We start from the raw sequence: 20123 nt of genomic DNA, 5'->3' as shown, positions 1-20123 counted from the left end.
AAGTTAAGAAACCTGGCCCAGAAATCTAGATTCCAGGCTGTCATTATCAACCAAAATAATGTTGTAGATGAGCGAGACTTTAATCTGCTGCACGAATCATAATTCTGCAGATGCTCACAGCTGCATTTCAGCCAACTATAAAGGAGTGAATAGAAAAGCAACACTTGAGGTAAACTTGTCTGAGTTGTTGTGCATTTTCACTTTCTTTAAACCCGATCTTGCTTGTGGCCTTTTTTGCCATTAAAATATTCATAACTCTGCATCAAATTTAAAAGGTCTGCCATGCACAGCTACAGTATTCCCATCAGACGAGTTATAATGCATAAGATGGTCAGGAGCAGAATCTAAAGCAGGTCTGCGCAGCTGTTTCTGAGCTGACCCATTCAAGGTTTCACTTCATTCTTCGTATCAAACTCAGCCTTGTTAATATCACAGCCCGATCAGTACCTGCTGCGGGGAAAAACCAGCTAGGCTGCATGTTCAGAGAACATCTAGAAGGTGAAAGTTTCTCTGCTGACACGCAGCAGCAGACCATTTTTTCTTAATACCAAAATCATTAGCATCCTCTCCTCATCTCGGCATGCATCCAATCTGCCTGGCAGCACATGCTTCAATAAAATTCAAACTTTTAGAAAGAAAGATACTCCTTCGCCTCCCTCTGCTGAGAAGACAGCACGTTGGCGTCGGCAAGCGGAGCAAGACGGTTATAAAAGTTGAAATGTTATTGACATGAAGTTCTGTTCGTGAACTGGGTGGATGATGAGATGAAGAGAGGACAAAAGTTTCGAGTCAAGGCGTTTGCCTCACATGTTGCTTTTCTCTTCTGGTTCCTTCACAGTCTGTTGAGTGTGGCTGTTAGCATCTGCAGATTAATTATCCCTAATCAAATTAGATTACCGTCTCACTCACTTGGAGATTTGGTTGATAATGACAACCTGGATACTGTATTTTTGGGAAAGTGACTCATTCCAGCATGGGCTCTCTTTAAAGCTGACAGCACCTTTATTCCATGAAGCATTGTTTTAGTGATTTGCAGGTCCAAATATTTCAAGTCTTCCAGTTAATTTTTTTTCTGGATTGAAAGCACTAAAACCTTCATTTCTCCACCAATTTCAATGAGTTGTATTTATATTAATGGGCTCCTGATCTATGAGGAGTAAGATACAGAAAAACTTTTTTCCTACCCCATGTAGATCATAAACTCTTGAATTTAACATGAGTCATTGAAATTTGTTTGAGATATGGAAGCATTTTAGTATTTTCTATCCAGAAAAAAACACAAACCTCCTATTTACATGTATTTGTTTATAGGCCAGTGTTGACAGGACTGAGAGGCGGCAACGTTGACGTATCACAGCAACGGTCCAAAGCGGTCAATATGCTGTCTATGTATATAAGTTGATGATGCCAGCAGTGTGCAACACTAGCTAACATTAGCTAAGAAATGGAGTCCTCTAGCGTAAAACAAACAACAACAGTTGCGTTAAGTCTCATGTGTGTCACATCATTGTTTTGGTCAATGCTCAGGATCCACATTTGCACCTGTGAGTGAGAATGTGTGCGAGCACAAGCAACAGGATGCTGACTACAGATGTCATTAATAACAAAGATTATCTGAAGACTCCACACTGTACCTTTAAATTAGTACATTTCGATGTAAAGCATGTCCTACCTGCAAGTTCAAATGTGGTCACTGAAACAAACTGAAAAAAAAAACTTTCACTTTTCAACAAAATGTAGCCCAGTTTCAAGTTTCAAGTGGATGTTTTTACCTGTAAATCACAAAATCAATGCATCTTGGGACACAAACACAACAAGAGAATAAATGTGGCTGTTTTGAGGTCAGGTGCTGTTTTCCCAGCATCACAAACAGTTGAGCACATGTTGATTTATAACTGAAGCAGAAATCCTCTCCAGTAGAGGGTGCTCATTTAAAAACTCTATCAAATGAGTGTTTATATGATATGAACGATTCCTGACTGTGAGGTGGGTGATAAAACTGAGATGGTCAGTATTTATGGCTGATTGTGGAGAAGTGGTTTGAGGTTTGCCTAAAGAAGCTGAGAGTTACCATGGTGGCTGATAATTTCAAGTGGTATGTTATCTGGGGGATAATATTTTAAAATTTGACATCTTGAGATACTGTCATCACAACTTCATTATCTATTTTCTTGACATAAAAAATAGTGGTAAAATATGTAGATATCTCTGCACATTTTCTCAATTTGGGTGATGTTCTTTGATGGCCCATTTCTTTCAAGGCTGAGAGGAATGGTGCCATGATGAAACTCATTTCAACCGTGATTATCCCGAGCTGATCAGACCTTTAAGCTTTGATCAGAAGAAAACGGTGTTTGATATCTTAAGATTCATATAATTAAGGTTTCACGATCTTTCATTAAATATCAAACCTCCGGTCAGAATTTAGATATTTTAAAGAATTTTAATTTTTTTTTTCTACTCTCAAACTATGACATAGCCATTTGCTCCAAAAAAAGCACAGTGGCGTTGCTCCAGTTTTAATCTTGTGTTTAAGATGGTGGTTTGAAAGTAAAACACTTTAACTACAGCAGTTACCAACTTTTGACCAATAAATACATTTCAATAGCAATATTTGCAAAACTCCAGCAGCACTTGTTGCATAAAAAAACAACCCAATTTTGAAGCCAACGCCTTTTGGCAAAAGCTGAAGCCATTAGCTTGGCATTACCTGAAACATGCTGCTCTCACAATAAACTTGTTATTTTAAGCTGCCAAGTGTTTCCATTCACCTTGGAGGAAGGTAAATTGTGCCAGAAATCTCGACTCGCATGCATAAACAAAATCAGAATATAATACTTTTTTTTTTAACCTGCGTTACACTGAAGTTAAACTCGCTCCTATTATAGTGAGATAGAATAACACGCTCAGTCACTCATCTTTGTTGTGTTAACTAATGCCTCAGAGTCAAGAGCACTGTTAATAATTGTTTAAAATCTGAACTGTTAATTGGTTTTTGGAGACTGTTTTCTTTAGCAGCAGCACTGCAGTGTAAAACCACCTCTGTATATCTGCCACAAACTGATTAAACTGCCAGATTATATTTTGCAGTGCACTCTTCTCCCATACAGAGATAAAGAGAGCAAGCAGCAGCAGCAACATAAACAGACCCACTCCTGGCATCTTGAGCGAGCGTAGGCCAACAACTGTAACTGTAGGCTTGTTTTGTGGACTTGGACCATTATGGTAAATGTTTACCTCTCGCTCCATGTTCCCCTGAGGCGTCTCAGATTTCTCCAGCCTGGGTTTGTGAGACTCAGACCTCAAGCTGGGCTCTGGCGTGTCCATCTGTCTGTCTGTGTTTTCTTAACATTTAGCCTTCAAACTGAGCAGAGATAATCATCAGCACCCTGCCATTTCAGTCTAAAGGTTGCATATTTCTTAGCTGTTAAATTTTTCGAAGCCCCAATGGCAACTGCTCGTGGTATATTGAATATGCAAGTGGGTGCTTGCTCTATTTAAGGAGGGGGGGGGCGTTCTTACTGGACGGAGTAGGCGCCATCTTTGCATCCAGCATCCAACTTAATAATACATCCATGGTACTGACTGATAATTAGCTTCATAGACTTTTTTTTAACCAAATAGTGCTACTTTGTTTTAGCACTAATGGTCAGTGTTGAGTGTGTGTGCACAGGCCGGATTAACGCTTCTGTTTGTGTCCTTATTGTAAAATTAACTAATCTTGGTGATTCGTTTGTGTTGTGGCAACAGTATCATTGCTGGGTGAGCAGTGTTTAGTTTTCTGGTTTCTTTGAATATGTTTGATAGTTGGGGTGTCCTTATAAGTAGGAAGGGAAGCCTCCTTTCAAAGTATTTATTGACAGTTCGCAAATGCTTGAGACTTTTGTTAAACCAGACACTGCTTGGTAGCTTTAGCTTTGGAGCCAGTCTTAACTGTCTTTAAGGAATTAGTTCTGGTAAGTTAAACACATCGTTGAAACTGATCTGATAACCCCGAATAATAGTTTGCCTGCACATGTACTCAACCTCTTGGCTTACAAAAAGTGTGAGGAGATGATTCTTCTGGCTTCGGCCTCTGATAAGTGTTTTGGGTTGGGTATGTGTATTTTTACAGGTGAAGTCGTGTTATGGATGGATTTAGGCTCAACAGTGATGACGGCTGGGCATCTGAGCAGGCCGTGGCATTCAAGTAAAAATGCCAGTCAAGCTACTTGAGCTAGCTAGCTTAATTTAGCCTAGCCTGAGCATTTAAATGTGGATGTGAATTTGACCCGTTTAATCAGCTGAGACTCTGCTTGAGCAAGGCTGAATTCAGATGACTGCATATTTAGAAGTTCAAAAGGACTTGGTTGTCTTTTCTTGTCAGATGTTGCAGCCTGATATCTGCTATACTGTAACTCTTCTCAGTCAAGTGAAAAGTCAATACCGCGGCGGCCATTTAAGTCCGTCTCAGACTCTTCTCCAGTACAGGCTCAGCTCAGCTGAACTTTACAAGCTGAGTGGCAGATATCTTGGATTGGGTGTTCATGGAAAGTTCACATTCAAAATTAGGCACATATAACAGCGTTTATTTTATCAAATTGGTGATTTTGACTTTTTAAAGCTGCAATAGTTTTATTATTAGCATCCCTGTTCTGTGAACTAGGTGACTAGTTTAATATCAAAACAGCTGGCAAATTTTATCATTAAATTTTAATTATCATGAATTCAAACTGGACCTGAACGTTTTGAAATAATGCATGAGTTAGGAGGTAAATCGGGTAAAGTTTCAGATCAGATGTCGAAAATGAAGGCCGCATATGTTCCCAGAGTCCTATATTTCCAGGGTCTTTTGTGGAATATGGAGCTGGGGAATGTAAGAAAACGAACCTGATTGTTTAGATTGATTTCAGTGATTATTGAATACATAGAGACTATCAGGGTTGTCCAATTGTGACATGTTTCCTGTTGTTGATCTATGACTGCAAAAAAGGGAGGGCTTCCTGAAAAAGAAATGTGCTTCAATTGAACTGCTCAAACTAAATCAAACTTTAACATCTTCCCTGGTGTCTTGAGATTATATTCTGCATGAATCAGTGACATTGGAATTCCTTTTAAATATAATACCTTTCAAGGTGTGGCCGTTTCATGGCTCAGCTTCAAGTCAGGGAGATTTTGCATAATTGTTCCTGGATTATTGTCCCTCTGGGATTCTTCTCTGCAACACTTTTCTGTGTTGCAGAGATGTATTGACTGCTTTTAGAGTCTGACAGTACGCTGTGATACACTTGACACTAAGGGCTTACAAAAACTCATATCTTAGATTTTGAAGGGAATTGATTTCTCGTCTAGTGTTTGACCTGAGCGGCTGCATGAATTATAATGATAGATTTACATAATCCCTGACAAAAAATAGTTTTATGTCATATCAATACCAATTGTCCATGACTGGACTCTAATGCTATTTTTCTTTCTCTCCCCCGCCGCCATCTGTCTGCCATCCCAGGAGCTTGTACCTACGAGGGATTGCTGTATGCGGTAGGTGCACCCACTCTTTCTCATCCTATTTCATCTCTCTAGTAACTCTGGTCCGCTCACAGAATTAGGGTCTTGTGTCCGTTTGTAAAGTCTAATGGGTATTTGCTCATGTATTATTCACAGGGGACATTACCAGGTTAGTATGAGTGACAGCTGAAGCCGCAAAGTGTGTGGATGTGCACAGATAGGTGGTAAAAGGCGTATGTATTATCAGTAGGGATTGCTGCACATCCTCTGTTTTCTACGATGTAGCCGAGAGGATGTGTCTCATCTATAATGCATGCCTCATACTGACTTTGTGGATGATAATGGCGATGAGAGAGCATGATGCAGCTCGGTGGCGGGCCCGACTGCTAAAAGAAGAGCAGTCGACTCCCGCTGCTCTGCCTATTGAAGGTTAGGCTCTTTTCAAAGTTAGAGAGAAGTTTCTGTGTGATGAGCTTCATTCCAGTGGTTCTGCTGGGTATTGGCGAACATTCAGGGTTTTGCCCTAAGATGTACTTTTGTTTTATGTTCTTTAAATCCTGCTGCAGGATCTTCATATCCTTCCTTCCAACTTATTTTAATGTTTAAAGTTGTCGTGTTTGGCTCGAGGCATCGACAGACGAGAAATTGCCTTGCTCCTCTGTGCAAGCAGCCGAGGCTCGCCCACCACCACACTTTGAAGCATTTGCACTTTAAGAACAAGTTTGAGCTGTGAAAAGTTTGAGACAGAGATAACAGTCAGTGTCAAGGGTGGATATTTCAGGTCACAGTCAGTGGGGACAATAAACATGTCACAGCAAGAGCTACGAGCGACTCATTTTGCACATGGTCTAACCACTACAAATTCTGCAGCCACTAGATGTGCTCTACCGCCCTACCTTGTTCCTTCTGTGTTGTTTGCCTGTTCCTCTGTTATCTGCTGTTGCGATTTTTGGTAAACGCTCACTCTCCTGCCTGGAGCACGGTGTGAAGGGGAGAGAGAAAAGCTGTGCTGCTGCCAGAGGAGTGCTGACTGAGATTACATTCATGGGAACAAATTACAACATAACAGATTTGTGCATATTGCTCTCTTTTCACCTGGTGGTCTGAATACCTCGCTAGATTTATTTTTAGTCACTCAGTTCATATATTAAATATTTTGGCAGTAAAAGGAGACCCATGGCTATATGCAGGCAGTGGGCCAAACCATTATGAGGCAGTTGATGTGGGAGATGCAATCTTGAAAATGCGTTGTTTTGCATCTGTTACAATACTGAATATATTCAGATTTCTTGTCGATCATAAGAGCAAAACAGCTTTTTCTTCTTTTTCCAGACTTGAATTTATTCAAATTTCTATAGTGTAGCAGTACATTTTTAGATAATTGTCTTACTGAGAACATGCAGAAAATCAACAGAATGAAAGAAAATTACTATTCCGCACCTCACCACTACAGTTTGCTTCTTGTTTACGGTTTGACATTAACTGTCAGGTGCCGTTACGATGGAAGCTTCTCTCTACCACAGCGAGATGAAAAAGCTGTCTGAAAAGTGTCAAATGAAATTATAACTCTCTTTGAGCATTTTATTTATTCTGCTAGTTGTCCAGATCTTTTATTTTGTCAAATAGTTCTCAATTTCCATACTAAGGAGGTGGTGTGATGGTGTGATGCAGAGCACGTTAGAGCTGCTAACCCTAAGAAATACGTAAAACAGATTTAAAGATAGAATCCTGAGTCCGTACAGTCTATACATTATTTTCGTCAGGCAAATGTTGCAGATCATACCTTTAATTGAAGGGTCTTTCAATTTAGTAATGGTTTGAATACAGTTTCATATGATTTTCTACCCTAGGGAGGGTTAAAAAAAATGAAACACTGAACAATTCAAGACATACAACACCTGTACAAGTTGTAAGACATCTCTGTCTGCTTTTATTGGTGGAATCCAAGTTAAAAGGAATGGAAATTTCTGCTGTGCTCTTGAGAAAAACACTACTTGTGTCTTGCAACAACTGGTAATCTCTCTTAAAAAGCCTTAAACATGGTTCTCGGTGGTGGAGTTGTGGTTCCCAGGCGGAATAATGACGAACTCCTGCTTCGTTCCTGCCGTGGTATCAGCATAATTACAGTAAAGCTTAAAAGAGAGAGCAGTAACATACCTACAACTACCTGCAATCCTGTAAATGCACAAGAACACATCCTGCCTCTCCGTGTTACTTTTTCTCCGGCTTTGAAGGGGGATAATTGTTGGAGCGAGGATGTAAAGACAGAAATGGTTCAGTCTGTGTTTTAGGAGGGAAGAGGGGGAGTGGGAGTGGTGGTGGAGGTGAAGGGAAAGGAGGGGGTTTGTGGGAAAAAAGGAGAGGGCAGGGAGACAGGTGGGACGTCTCAGCATGTTTGAACACAGTCGGGAAAAGGCCCCTCTGGAGTTCAAAGTGAAGAACTTCCCCCCCAACACCTGGAGTGGTGGGCAGATAGGAACAAATGGAAAATAATAAAGAAACACACAGATTAAAGTGTAGGTCTCTCAATAGAAGCCCTCAGGCCTCTCTGTGTGGTTCAGGTCTGCAGTGAAAATCATCATAAGAGCAAAACAGACTTCCGTCTCACACATGATCAGTTTCCTCTTTCTTCTTTTTCCAGACTTAAATGTCTTTATTTAATTAGATCTGGTGTTCAGCTTGATTTATGCGAGTAATAACTCTGTCGATCCATGAAAAAAGATCATTTTGATCATTTTTCAAAGCTAAATTAAAAAAGACATAAAGGAACAGTTATATATATACGAGATGACAGGCATTTAAAACCACAGGTTATATGCAGATTAGAGCAGTAAAATAGCATTTTCACGTACTCTTCTAAGGTTTCTCAAGCAACTGTAAAACGTTTGTAGACCTTAAAATAACTTATTAATTTTTTCATGTCTCTCAACACTTCTGTCTGCACTTTTCAGGGAATTACAGTTTTCTTTCCCTAGTAAGCAGATTTCTTGAACATCATATTATCGAAAAATTGAGTTTCCCTAATTAAGGTAGATGATTAGAGAAGCCTGATTATCCCCAGATAGATTTCCCCCTGATTTCTTGGCCATGAGTACAGGTAAACAGTTATCTGATTGGCTTTTTACATGTACACATAAGGCTGAGCAATATATCAATACTGCATCAAAGTTGTGATACGAAACTAGACATTGTCTTGGATATCCTTATATTGTGGTATGGCATAAGTCTTGTTTCAAAGGCTTTTTTTTTCTATAGCAATACAACATATTTTAATGAACATCACACTAGTTTTGCACATTTACAAATTTACAGCATGTTATTTTTGAGAAAATGTGTATATTGAGATAAATATATTGCTGCATAACCTAAAAATATCAAGCTATTATTTATAGGCCATCTTGTCCAGCTCTATATGAAAGATTTATTTCATTGCCTCCTGTATGAAATGGTCAGGTGGAAATATTTAACAGATAGTTGTTACAGGCATTGGCTTTTATTCATTTATAAAACCCTAAATGGAAACTTACCATCGTATATCACAACCTTAATAAACTGGTCCAGTAGCTTGTTCGAGTGATTAGCTAATGCTGGAAGTCCTCTGTGCAGACACTAATTTTGGAAAAGCGGCTTTTACTTTTTGTGCTGCTCACACCTGGAACACTTTACAACACACATTAAAACTTAACACACTTGTACCCACAGGTCAGTTTAAAAACATGATTACAAGCTACTGCGCTCCTGAATGTAACTGTTTGAAACGGTGTTCTGTTGTTGTCTGTTTGTTTGTGTGGTTGTCCGTTAAATAATTCATTAATCATTATTTGTTTATTAGTTTTGTTTCGTTTTCTTGTTATATTTATACTGCTCCAGCTTTAGACTTGCCATCACTGTAAATGAGGGCACAGCCTCAATGATTCTTCAAGATTAAAGCTACTGCAAGGAACTTTCATCCTTGTGGACAGGAGCGGAAGTGTTTTCCAACTTAATCACAAAATATACTATCAAAAATAAAATTAAGTAAATAAAAATATCCTCCTGCTTCCTTTTGACAAGCTATTGTCTGACTCACTGAGACTTTGTCTGGTAAAAAATGTTAACACAAGCTCGTTTCATCTTCAAGGTTTGAAGGAGAATCTGACCCAGTGGCAGGCGTTTAGAACAACTATACAGAAAATAACAATGAACGAATGAATGAACGTGTACATGACAAGGACTTCAGACAGGGAAAGCAACAGTGGAACCAGTGGAGTCAAGACTTACACAGGTCCTCTATCACTAACATGGTTAAAATCTGTAAACCATGCTGACCTGCTGCATATTTATGCAGATTTACAGTAATCAGGTCACTACAGTACATGTAAACATGTTCTCAGATTAGCTGCACGTGCAGGTTCTCTGAGGAACCTGGTTACTTAAATGTAAATGCAGTGATTGACAATTAAAGAAGATATTGATTCACAGATGGTTGGAAACATGGACAATATGGCCGCAAGTTTTATTTATATCACAGCACCTCCTCTGTCAAGTCTACAAACACCATTTACCTCAATTATACTAAAGCAAGCAAGTTTTAAATGGATCTCTTGACAGCAGCCATATGGGAAACCAGATCAGGGAGCTGCTCAAACTTCATCCAGTCAAAATTTCTGATGAGCCATAAATCTTTCAGATCATCAAACATTTATGCAATTAATCACGCATTGCGGTGTTCTAAAACACAGGTTCAGCCAGTTCAGCAAAAACAGCATGGGTTTCAATTAATATTTGTTTTTGCATCATTTTATTCTCTGCTGGGATTAAACTTTTGTGGGTTATGCTCATCAATTTTAGTGTATTAAAACAAAGCTTTTGTTTTGGTCCTCTAAAACAGATATTGATGAAAGCAATGGTGATTTGTACATGTGGCCCTGTGGAGAGATGGATTAAAAGCAGTGAGAAACAGACACCGAAGAGCACGTTCGCACATTTTCCCACAGAGAATATATCCCACAGCCGCAGTGGTTTGGATTGATCAGACCTTCTCACCGGTTCAGTTCCTTCTGACAAGTTGCAGATGCCAGGGGAGTCGGTGTTTGGCTGATGTTCCACATCCGCGCTAAATCATTCACCAGTCAGCGGTCTCCCAGCTCCCGCTGTGTAACCTGAGGAATCAGATCAGACCCTCAGAAGGTTGTGCTCAGAGGAGCCTGCATCTTCTGGGTGTAGAGGAAGGTCTTAAATGACGTCACCCTGAGGCCATCCTAAACATCTCAACCTCGTCAGCCAGGATGCTTACATCATGTAGTAAACATGGCTGCCAGTGGAGACAAAAAGGAGCTCTTAAAATTCTTTGCTTAGAGTGCAGGTGTTAGAGAAACAGAAATGGTTTCATCTTAGGATTTGGGCCAGTGAAGGCTGAAGGCTGCCTCAGTGTGTAAAAGCTGTAAAACTCTCAGCAGTTCTTTATATGCCATGTTTTTTGTAAAATCATAATATGTTCAGTAATTAGAAATAGTTGGCAGATAAATGCAGTGGAATAAAAAGTGCAAGTGCTTTATCCGGCATTTTTTTTTTACCCGTGTGTAGTACAGTATCAAGCTGAGATGGATTGTGGGTTATGTGTTCTACATGCGTACTGACAGATTTAAATAACTCAAAGACTTATTGCAGCAGTGCAGTGTGCCACCAGGCCTGACATGCTGCTGAAATACAGCATATAGCCCGCAGTGAAGGACAGCCGGGCTCGGCAACATGCAGCACCATGTCCAAATATATCACCTGCCCCTCAAGGCTTGAATTCCTGGCATTGCAAGTCGCCGTTTCTGTAGGAATCAAAATGTAGGGCACCTCGAGAATAGCACCATCAGGACGGAGGTCCAGGCAGTAACGCCAAGGTTTACAAGAGGCAGAGCTGGGATTTAACCTGAACAGAACTGAAGGAGTGTTTGTAGTTTAATGTGTTGGTGCCAGTCCAAACTGCTCGATCACTCCGGCTCTCCAGAGTTCACTCATTACATCATGAGCTAATTTGTTGATGCCAAGTGTGTCAGTCAGGGTGTTTAGATGTACAGTAACTGCTGCATGTGTTGAAGAGGGTTTAAGCTTGTTCCTGTCCGGACTGGTCCCAGTTTTTTTTCTTCTTGTCTCATCATTATCTTGGAGATTCTCCCATGATGAGCACTGAGAAGCTTGTAACCCAGAGAAATACTGATAACCAGGTGTGAATTTTCTTTTTGATTCCACTCAATATGACTTCAGTGATTAGTTTCTGAGCTTATGACCACATTTCCAATTTTGCATGCATCAGTGCACGTGTGTTGACAATAGGATGAACCATAGAGCGTAATGAAATTTGCCACCGTGGAAAAAAAACTTCTTTTGTCTCTGAACCACTTTAATCCCTCTGAGATGTCTCAGGGTTGCAGCTGTGGTCGATGTTAGGCCTGTGTATGTGTATGACAGATTATTCTGTTGAGGACAGAATCATAATTTCCACTTTTCTAAAATGTTTGCAGCATATAAAACAACTGTCACATGATAATAAAATAAAAGTGCACTCATGGTTGCTAAGGGGTTTAAGAAACTTGCTAAAGTAAAGCCTTCACTGGTTCAAGTCCTTTGTTTGTTGACGGCCTCCTGTCTATTAAACCTTTGTAAAATACCCCAAAATACTTCCCATGATGCCCAGCTTTTCACTCAACCCTCAAGTGTTTGGACAACACTTTGGTCTAACTAATTCTGCTCAAGCATGACCCAACAATTAAAACATGACCAATTACCCCACATTTTCAATTTCAATTTAACGCATGATTAGCTAAATTTCATTAGTGAGAGTTAGGTGTTAAAGTAGCGTGAAGCCTCAGTACTGTTGCTATAGATAAGAGTATTAGCATACCTGGAGCACTGATGTAGAACGGTGGCTAAATATTTGACTGAAGCTCTAGCAATTTAAAGAGACACCTATCAGCCAATCAGAAACAAGTCTTGTACACACTGTTTTCCTCTCATTCATCCTCCGGCTCAGTGGATGTGTACTGTGCCACTGAATGACATCTCGCTAAGCAGCAGCTCTCACTCTGCAAACCATTATATTGGTAAAATAAAATGACAACCTGTCGAAGAACAACACAAATTGCCTCATTGCCCTCCAATGAGAAGAAGCAACACCAACGGTTATCCATGTTTGTCTTTGCCTTGATCACTTCCTTTTTTGACTGTAATCATTCCTCTGAATGTCCAATTTCTTTCTTACCTGGAGCGTTGCAAACTTTTCTTGAATGCTTCTTAAGGTATTTAAGTCATAGGCTTTGCCATACTCCTAGTTGCTAAGGTTGTTCCCCACTTTTTGTGGCTGGAAAATCAGTCAACGCAGATTAACATAGAATGCATCACTATCGTGCACCAACTCTGGGCGTACGTCTTGACTGAAATACAGAGATTTACCTGGTGGTGGTGTAGGCTCAATCAGCTTACTGTGAACTTATTTGGCAAAAACTTCAAGGTGACCTCTTTCCTTCATTGCAAAAGTCCCGCACCCCAGCTTTAATATCTTCAATATTAATGTCTTTATTATTAATTTGAGCCACCCTGATCACTTTTCATTATACTGTAGGACCTCCATTCTTAAATAAACCTTCATATGTAATTTGCAGGCCCTGAAATACAGCTTCAGTATGATTGCACTGCACCAAGGTGATCTCTCAGGAAAATAGTTTTGCAGAACATTTCTAGTCACCGTCAGAAAAACAATCTCAGCAGTACGTCTGATTGCTGCTGCTGCCTGACACGCTTCACAACTTGAGTTTGATGATGCTGACTGAAAAAAAAAAACCTCAAACTCAAATTAAAAGGAGAGTACAGTCAAGGCAAATACAGTGAGCTCTCTTTTAAAAGAGCCTATCTCTGACTTCCTCTGTGCTGAGGGGTAATATCCTCAGCACGGGTATTCATATCCATCGACATTATGCCCATTGGGGTTCACTGGTGAAGTATGACATTAAAAGCACTAATAGGATCTGACTGCTGTTGGACAGAATATGTATATTAGCGGAAACTGCCTTTTCCAAGGCCCCTTGGTGGATTAACGCTCAAGCTGTAGTGATAATTCCTCTGTGACGACCGGGTCGCCGCTGACTGGTGCTCATGCTGCTGTTTCCCCCGCGGGGCCCTAAACGACTCATGTGATCAGAGGAAAAGCCAAATCGGACCCCTTGTCCCCCCTGAGGGTTGAGACATGCACCGCAGGCACACTTCAAGGCTGCAGGAGGGAGCCGAGTGCAGGAAAACAGAAAAATACTGGAACTGGAGGGAAGTACTGAAGGGCAAAAGAGGCAAAACAGAATGTGAGCAGAAAACATCATGTGAAGGATGACAGTCTGGGGCAAAATGAAGGCTGGGTGTCTGACCTCAGTCCTCTGAGACAGAAAGTCTGTGTCAGCATTTTCCCCTTTCAGCCTCATAAGAAATTCTGGGCAGGTAGGGTCACCTGACAGGAGAGGCGGCAGGTAACGCTGACCGCATGAACACTTAAGAACTTCTGACTCAGTGCCTTAGAACAAGTAGCTTTGAACTTCTCTTTTTAAATTATTAATGGCGAACTATGACTTCAAAATATGAATATAATTCAGCTGTTCAGACCAAGGTGCTCACTGAGTCCTTAATTCATATTTTCTTAAAATGAGCCATAAAATCTTACAATAAGGTGAGATTTTTTCACACTTCCTTGTTTTAAGACATTAAGTATCATAGTAGTCATAGTAGTATTGGTGGCATTATCTTGATAATCTCACACATCACACATATGTCATTTCATTTTTTTTTCGAAGTCTCAGTAAATTCCTAAAAGAGCTTTGCACTGTATTTTGTAGCAGAGAGGAGGAAATAGTGCATTTTTTGGGGACTATTTTCAGTGGTGGATTAACCCACATTTGGTGCTTTAGTGAGTATTTGGGGCAGCAGGGTGGTGGATGTTGGATTGAGTCAAAATGAACTACGCAGGTTAAGAAGGAACATGTCACCCAGTGCAAAACTTTAAGACTCGGATGAAGATGCATCTGGCATTGAAACATTAGTCACTTAATAGAACTTAATGGCTTTAGACCGTGTGTCCCAGTATTTTTCAACACATTCACCTCCTCTTTCCAGTAGCACGATTATCTTGCACTTGAGAACACTTGATAGACTGCAGCTCCTTGTGAGTTGGCTGAAGCATTTTCAACCTCTGCCCTCAAACAAATTCTTTAAGACTCACTATGAGATATGAGACCAGACGTTTAGAGGAGATTAGGCTAACTGTGCACACACTTATTTTTGTGTTTTCCTGAGGACATGTTTGGTGGCAGATGGTTATTGCCGTGTTTTGCTATTCTTACCCATTGTTTAGCACTGTGGTGCATTTGGTTGGCATTACTGTCTTGATGCCAAGGGTTTGTAAAAGTTTAGAAGAGGAAGGCAGGCTTGGGAAATATTCTAACATAATCTTTTATTGAATTTTAGTGAATTATAGGAACTGATTTTGATGCTTTATGATAGTGGTTCTCAACATTTTTGAGTCGTGACCTCCCAGAAAAATCAAATTGAAGGGGCTGATGCCACTGAGAGTTGTTTCCTGGCTCTCATTCCATCCTGCTTGCCATAATATGTTATTTTATTTTATTCTCCACAACCATCCAGTGCCTGCCGGATTTTATCTTGGTGGTCTCAAACTCTAGGTTTCAAACCACTGCTTTATAAAATTGTGTAGTCAAAATTAATCATTCTGTGCAAATTTTAATTAGAAACCAACAAAATTAGGTTTTGAAAATGAATTTTTCCACTGTGAAATTTTGGATTTGATTTTTTTTCTGATATTTCTGATATCATGAACAACAGATGAACTGGTTCTTGTTTTTTGTTTTTTTTGCATAATTTTATTTAACAGCACTTAATATGAGACGCTGCTAACATTTTCCATATTTATTTATCAGTACTGTGTCACTAGTAGTCACTGAAAGAGACTTTATTTTGTAAAAAGTGTCGCAGGTTTGGTTTTGGATTTGTCTCTTGGAGATAAATGTTTCCCACTTAATTAAAGATGAGCGCTGATGATCTAGAATCCCATATATTATCTGTCAGAGCTTCAGAGTCTTTGGCCTCAGCCCCATTTAAACTTTTGACTCAGTTGGAGTTGTTTGTGTTTGGCACTCAGCATCAACATGACATCAAAAGACAACTTCAATCACACAATGAAGTTCAGTCTGGGACTCGCTGTGCCGCAACTCCAACCGCCACTGTTCAAGTCAGGTCAAGGATAAAGGCATGTTTTGAACAGCAGACTTTTTTTTTTGCCAAGCCAGGCTTATTGAATACTTTTATTTCTCAGATTTTGAATCCTGATTTTTCAAAATTAACCTCGTCTCCACACCCAGCACACCCTGTTCCTGCCTGTTTATCCCTTTGAGAGGTTTTCCCTGCTACTGTGATGTGTGAAGTTTCTCAACATAATGAAGTGAGCGCCGGCCGCGCTGATGTCAGGAGAATAGGGGCTTTTCAGATGCACTGTGGCCCAGGACACACAGAAATAGATCATTTGAGGTCTTGCCATTCGTTGCTCTACCACATCTGAATTATTAAGTGGCCTGAGGCTGTGAACTCCCTACACAGGCTGCTCTTTTCAAGACGCTTTTAAAGCTAAACTGCATCCTGCATCTCGAATCCCTTCGTACTTCGGAGCCAGAGCAGCATTTGTTTTGCTCGAGGGAGGAAACTTACAAAGTGCAGTATAGAAACCGTGTTGTTTTATTTTCATGTCCATCACTGGGGCTGGTTTAGATTGCAAAGAAGCATTAAAGTTTCAAGACACCTAGAGATTTGTTCAGTACGGTGTGTTGTAGTGTAGTGCAGTGATGCATATTGCTGGCACTGTAGCAGAGCTGAAGAGAGGCAAGGCACATGCACATCACAACCTTTGACTTACCCGAAAAAACGTCCCAGGATCTGCAACAGGTTGTTATAAGCAATCAAGAAGTTGTCCGTTCACACATTGACAACACCAGGTGATAAATACATGTAAATTGCTTCACCTAGTACATTGAAATGTCAAAATGCAAGTACCCCTCCCCACTGTATACTGTTTAATGATGTGAAAGTAGCTTGTACTGATGAAGTTAATTAAGGGGTAAGAGAAGGTTGTCAGATTGGGCTGATGGGTAAAAAGCCGAGAAAGAAGATGTGGTGTCATCTGAGCCTGTGAGAAGCTGGTACCTGGAGGGGGGTGGGTGGTGGGAGGGGGGCACAAAGCAGAATACAAAAGGGAATCTGAGAGGACAAATGGAAAGTGTAAGGCCAGGTATAAATGGAAAACAGCACTGCATTAAAAAAATGCAGCAGGCTTTGTTGGTGCAGACATGTTGCTACAGGTACAGGTGAGAACATGAAGTTTGATCCAGGAAGTCCAGTTAGAATAATACATGCATGTGCCTGAAGGCTTATTATTACTGTGAGGCAGGATTTCACACCTCATTTACCAGCCTGTAAGGTTGTGATAAAAACTAAATCCATGCTACAGAGTAATCTACCAGAAATGTGTGCTCTTAGACACTTTTGATTGGCCAGTGCAGCGTGTTGCTGGATGATGTTGACTTGCGCTGCAGCAGAAGTTGAGTCAGGTTTGGACCCCTGCTGTGCCAATGCAGCAGACTGACTAAAATGATTGAGGAGGCTATTTTACTAGGACAGTGCTAATGTTGCCTTAGGGGCTGGAAAAAGAAGGAGTTATATATAAAGAGGGAAAGCTAAGACAAAAGAAAAATGATGGGTTTATTAGGAAAACTAGACTTTATTTGATTAAAAGCATTAATCAGAGTATTGGAAATTATTTTTTACCATCTCTCATGTGACGACCCCTCAGAGAGCCCTCTTTTTGACACTGTCCCACGCCTCAGCAGTGCTGCCGGGGCTAAATTTGTGCTCGCCATGCTCCCTCGACTGGAACTAAGCCTTTTTTCCCCCACCAGCTCTCTGCAGACAGGCAGGCAGAGTTGTATAGGACCGGAGTGAAGCGTTGCATCCTTTGGCAAACACCCAGTTGCCCGGCTAATGGGCAAACAAACAAGCTAGCTGCTCCCCTTTCTCATCACCCCCCCCAACCTCTGACACCCCCCGACCCTCTAGGCCATCCGATGGTGGCTTTGACAGTTTCATCACCGAAGGTCTGGGAGGTCGTCGGCCTTTTGTCTCTCACTTCATTCAGAGTGTTTGATTCCTGGCTCGCCATTCAAGCCAGTTTGCCTCTTATCTGTAAATACCAGCATGCAGCCCCCAAGCCTTGGTTTGTCTTTCTTGCTCTACTTTTCCTTCTGTCTGTGCCTGCAGGCTCTTGGAGCTACAAGTGTTTATACAGAGAAGTGTTGAACTGAGCCAAGTCTTTGTCCCCAACGGCTCAGACGGCCGTGTTCACACATGCTGCAGATCACAAACCTGCTATCCATAGGGCTCATTTTTCCAGCTTATCCTTGGGTTTCCCTCCTGTTTTCTATCCTGAATGCAGCAGGAGGGATGAGAACATCTTCAGGGATGCTGCTTAAAAAAATAATTCTTTTGTCTATAAGAAAGGACTGAAGGAATTCAAATAGCTACGAAGAATGAGAGCACACATGGGAGATTTTCATATTTTGGAGATATTCATTTATTCTGCAGAGTTATAAAATTATATCATTATAAAAGTTCCATCATTTTGCAAGGCCACCAAAACAGTCTTGTGAATCTGTTAAAGAGCACCATGAGAATTAAAAAATGTTCAGAATTTGAATTTCACGAATGAATGATTACACAAAGTTTATATAAATTTTCCTCGTCCCCCAGAAGACAAGACATTCTAATCAGTGCTTTAGAATTTGCAAAATAAAAGTACAAAATAACTGAAAGCTACATTGATGTCACTCCTGCGTGCGAATTATGCTTCATGCACGTGTGCATAAAACCTGACGGAAGCACTCAACATTCATACCAGAAGGGCTTTGAAGTTCTCACAGTGTACTTCAAGTCTTTGTACTGTCTTATCTGGCCTGTTGCCTTCACATTCTGGCTTTTAAAACATTTTCAAATGAAATTAAACATTTGTTCTTAGAATTGTGAATTTTGAAGCTCTCATCATTACATTTCTGGGGATTTTTGACAGAAAAGTTGCATGAAGAAACCTTGAAGTTGAGGCTGAAAATATACAAGAAAGACATTTTTTTATTAATTTATTTTTAATCTATTAAAGATCAAGAAATGTGATTGATTTGTACATTTTATCCCAAGCATTTGTAAAATGCAGATGGTGGAAGTGAATTTGAAGCCAGGTGGAGAATCAGTCCACTTCAGCACTAAAAGGGTGAGAATATTTAGTGGAAATTTGATAATTAAAGGTCATAAATCATGTCAACAGCTCCTTTTTCAAATTTCACAATCACCACTCAATCACTCCCCACCCGCTGTGGCCGTGTGGTACCCCTTCTCCACATAGCTCTGGTTCTTGAACTGGTTACATTCAAGATTCTTGAAACCTTGGTGCTACTTAGAGAACCAGCCCATGTTTCCATCAGTTTTGAGCAGAACCATTGTAATTAAGGATGTGCCATTGATGCAGAGAGTTGCACAATACATAACAACGTCATCAACCAATGTCCACTTTGGTTTGTGCTTGAGATCAAGGAAAACCTGTCATTTTTTGGTTCTAGCCGGGGAACCAGCTTTTTGGGTTCTCAACTAATTTATTTTTGGTCGAGATGGTCTGAACAGCTAAAATAAAGTCAGTCAGTTCTGTCAAAATTGCATAAAGTGCACAAAAGTGCATAAACCAGATCTGGACCAATTCCACGTGGTAGACAAGGGGTCTTGGGAAACCTGAGCAGCAGGTTTGAAAACCAGCATTGATTTAAATGTGCTCTGATTTCATGTGAAGTTCTCCACGCCACTTTAAATGCCATCCGTGATCCGATCGGCAAACAGTGCTGGCAAGCCTTCTCGTCACGGAAGGACAGTGATGTTCTGGTGGAGGTGGGTCCACCCTCTCATCATGTTCGCTCTCTTCTTCCTCTGCTGTCTGCTTTCGGGAGAGAGCCATCATCCGCTGCCAAATGCAGTGATTCATGCTCAATCCGGTCCTCCTCCTCCTCCTCCCCCCACTGGAGTTTTTTTTTGTCCACTAGGAAGTCAATCTCTGGTCAACCACATTTTCCTTTGTGTCTGGATTATTGATGAAGTAGGTGAGGCAAAACCAAAGAGACTTCAGGCAGAGTGACGAGTTAAAGAGGTTCAGGCAGTAGACAGAATAACACAAACCCTCCATGTGAAAGCACTTTGAAGTAAGGAAGTCACAGCTTCAACGGTCAAGCTTATTTTAGGCTCAGGCCTGCAACTACTGATTATTTTCATACGTATTTATCTGGCAAATTTTGTTTTCTTTCATTTATTAATCCTTTAATCTTTAGCATATCAGAAATGTCAACTAGAAAATGACAGTCACAATTTCCTACTTGGTTAAAGTGATGGAAAGGTCATAGTCATGGTTAAAACAGTCAAACGTTGGCTGAAAAAGGAGACAGTTGTGCAGTAATCTCATTACTGCAAGCGGTTGCCTGTTGGTTCAGGCAACAAACTCATTTTGGCTAAGATTAGGAAAAGGTTGTGGTTTCAGG

General features: G+C 40.5%; 1 protein-coding gene across 1 annotated transcript in view; it reads left to right on the top strand.

Annotated features, from left to right (window-relative positions):
* Positions 1-20123, top strand: part of fras1 (Fraser extracellular matrix complex subunit 1) — a gene marked incomplete at its 5' end in the record, with an annotated part of 266195 nt that overhangs the window by 1148 nt on the left and 244924 nt on the right. The window contains one exon of the mRNA XM_084729014.1: positions 5486-5517. Within this exon, the coding sequence (XP_084585140.1) occupies positions 5486-5517 (32 nt within the window). The remainder of the gene's footprint in view (positions 1-5485; positions 5518-20123) is intronic.

Source organism: Lutjanus erythropterus, chromosome 10, assembly GCF_056507025.1.
Source record: "Lutjanus erythropterus isolate fLutEry1 chromosome 10, fLutEry1.hap2, whole genome shotgun sequence".
In the NCBI taxonomy this organism is placed as follows: Eukaryota; Metazoa; Chordata; class Actinopteri; order Lutjaniformes; family Lutjanidae; genus Lutjanus; species Lutjanus erythropterus.
This window is presented reverse-complemented; position numbering and strand designations above follow the sequence as displayed.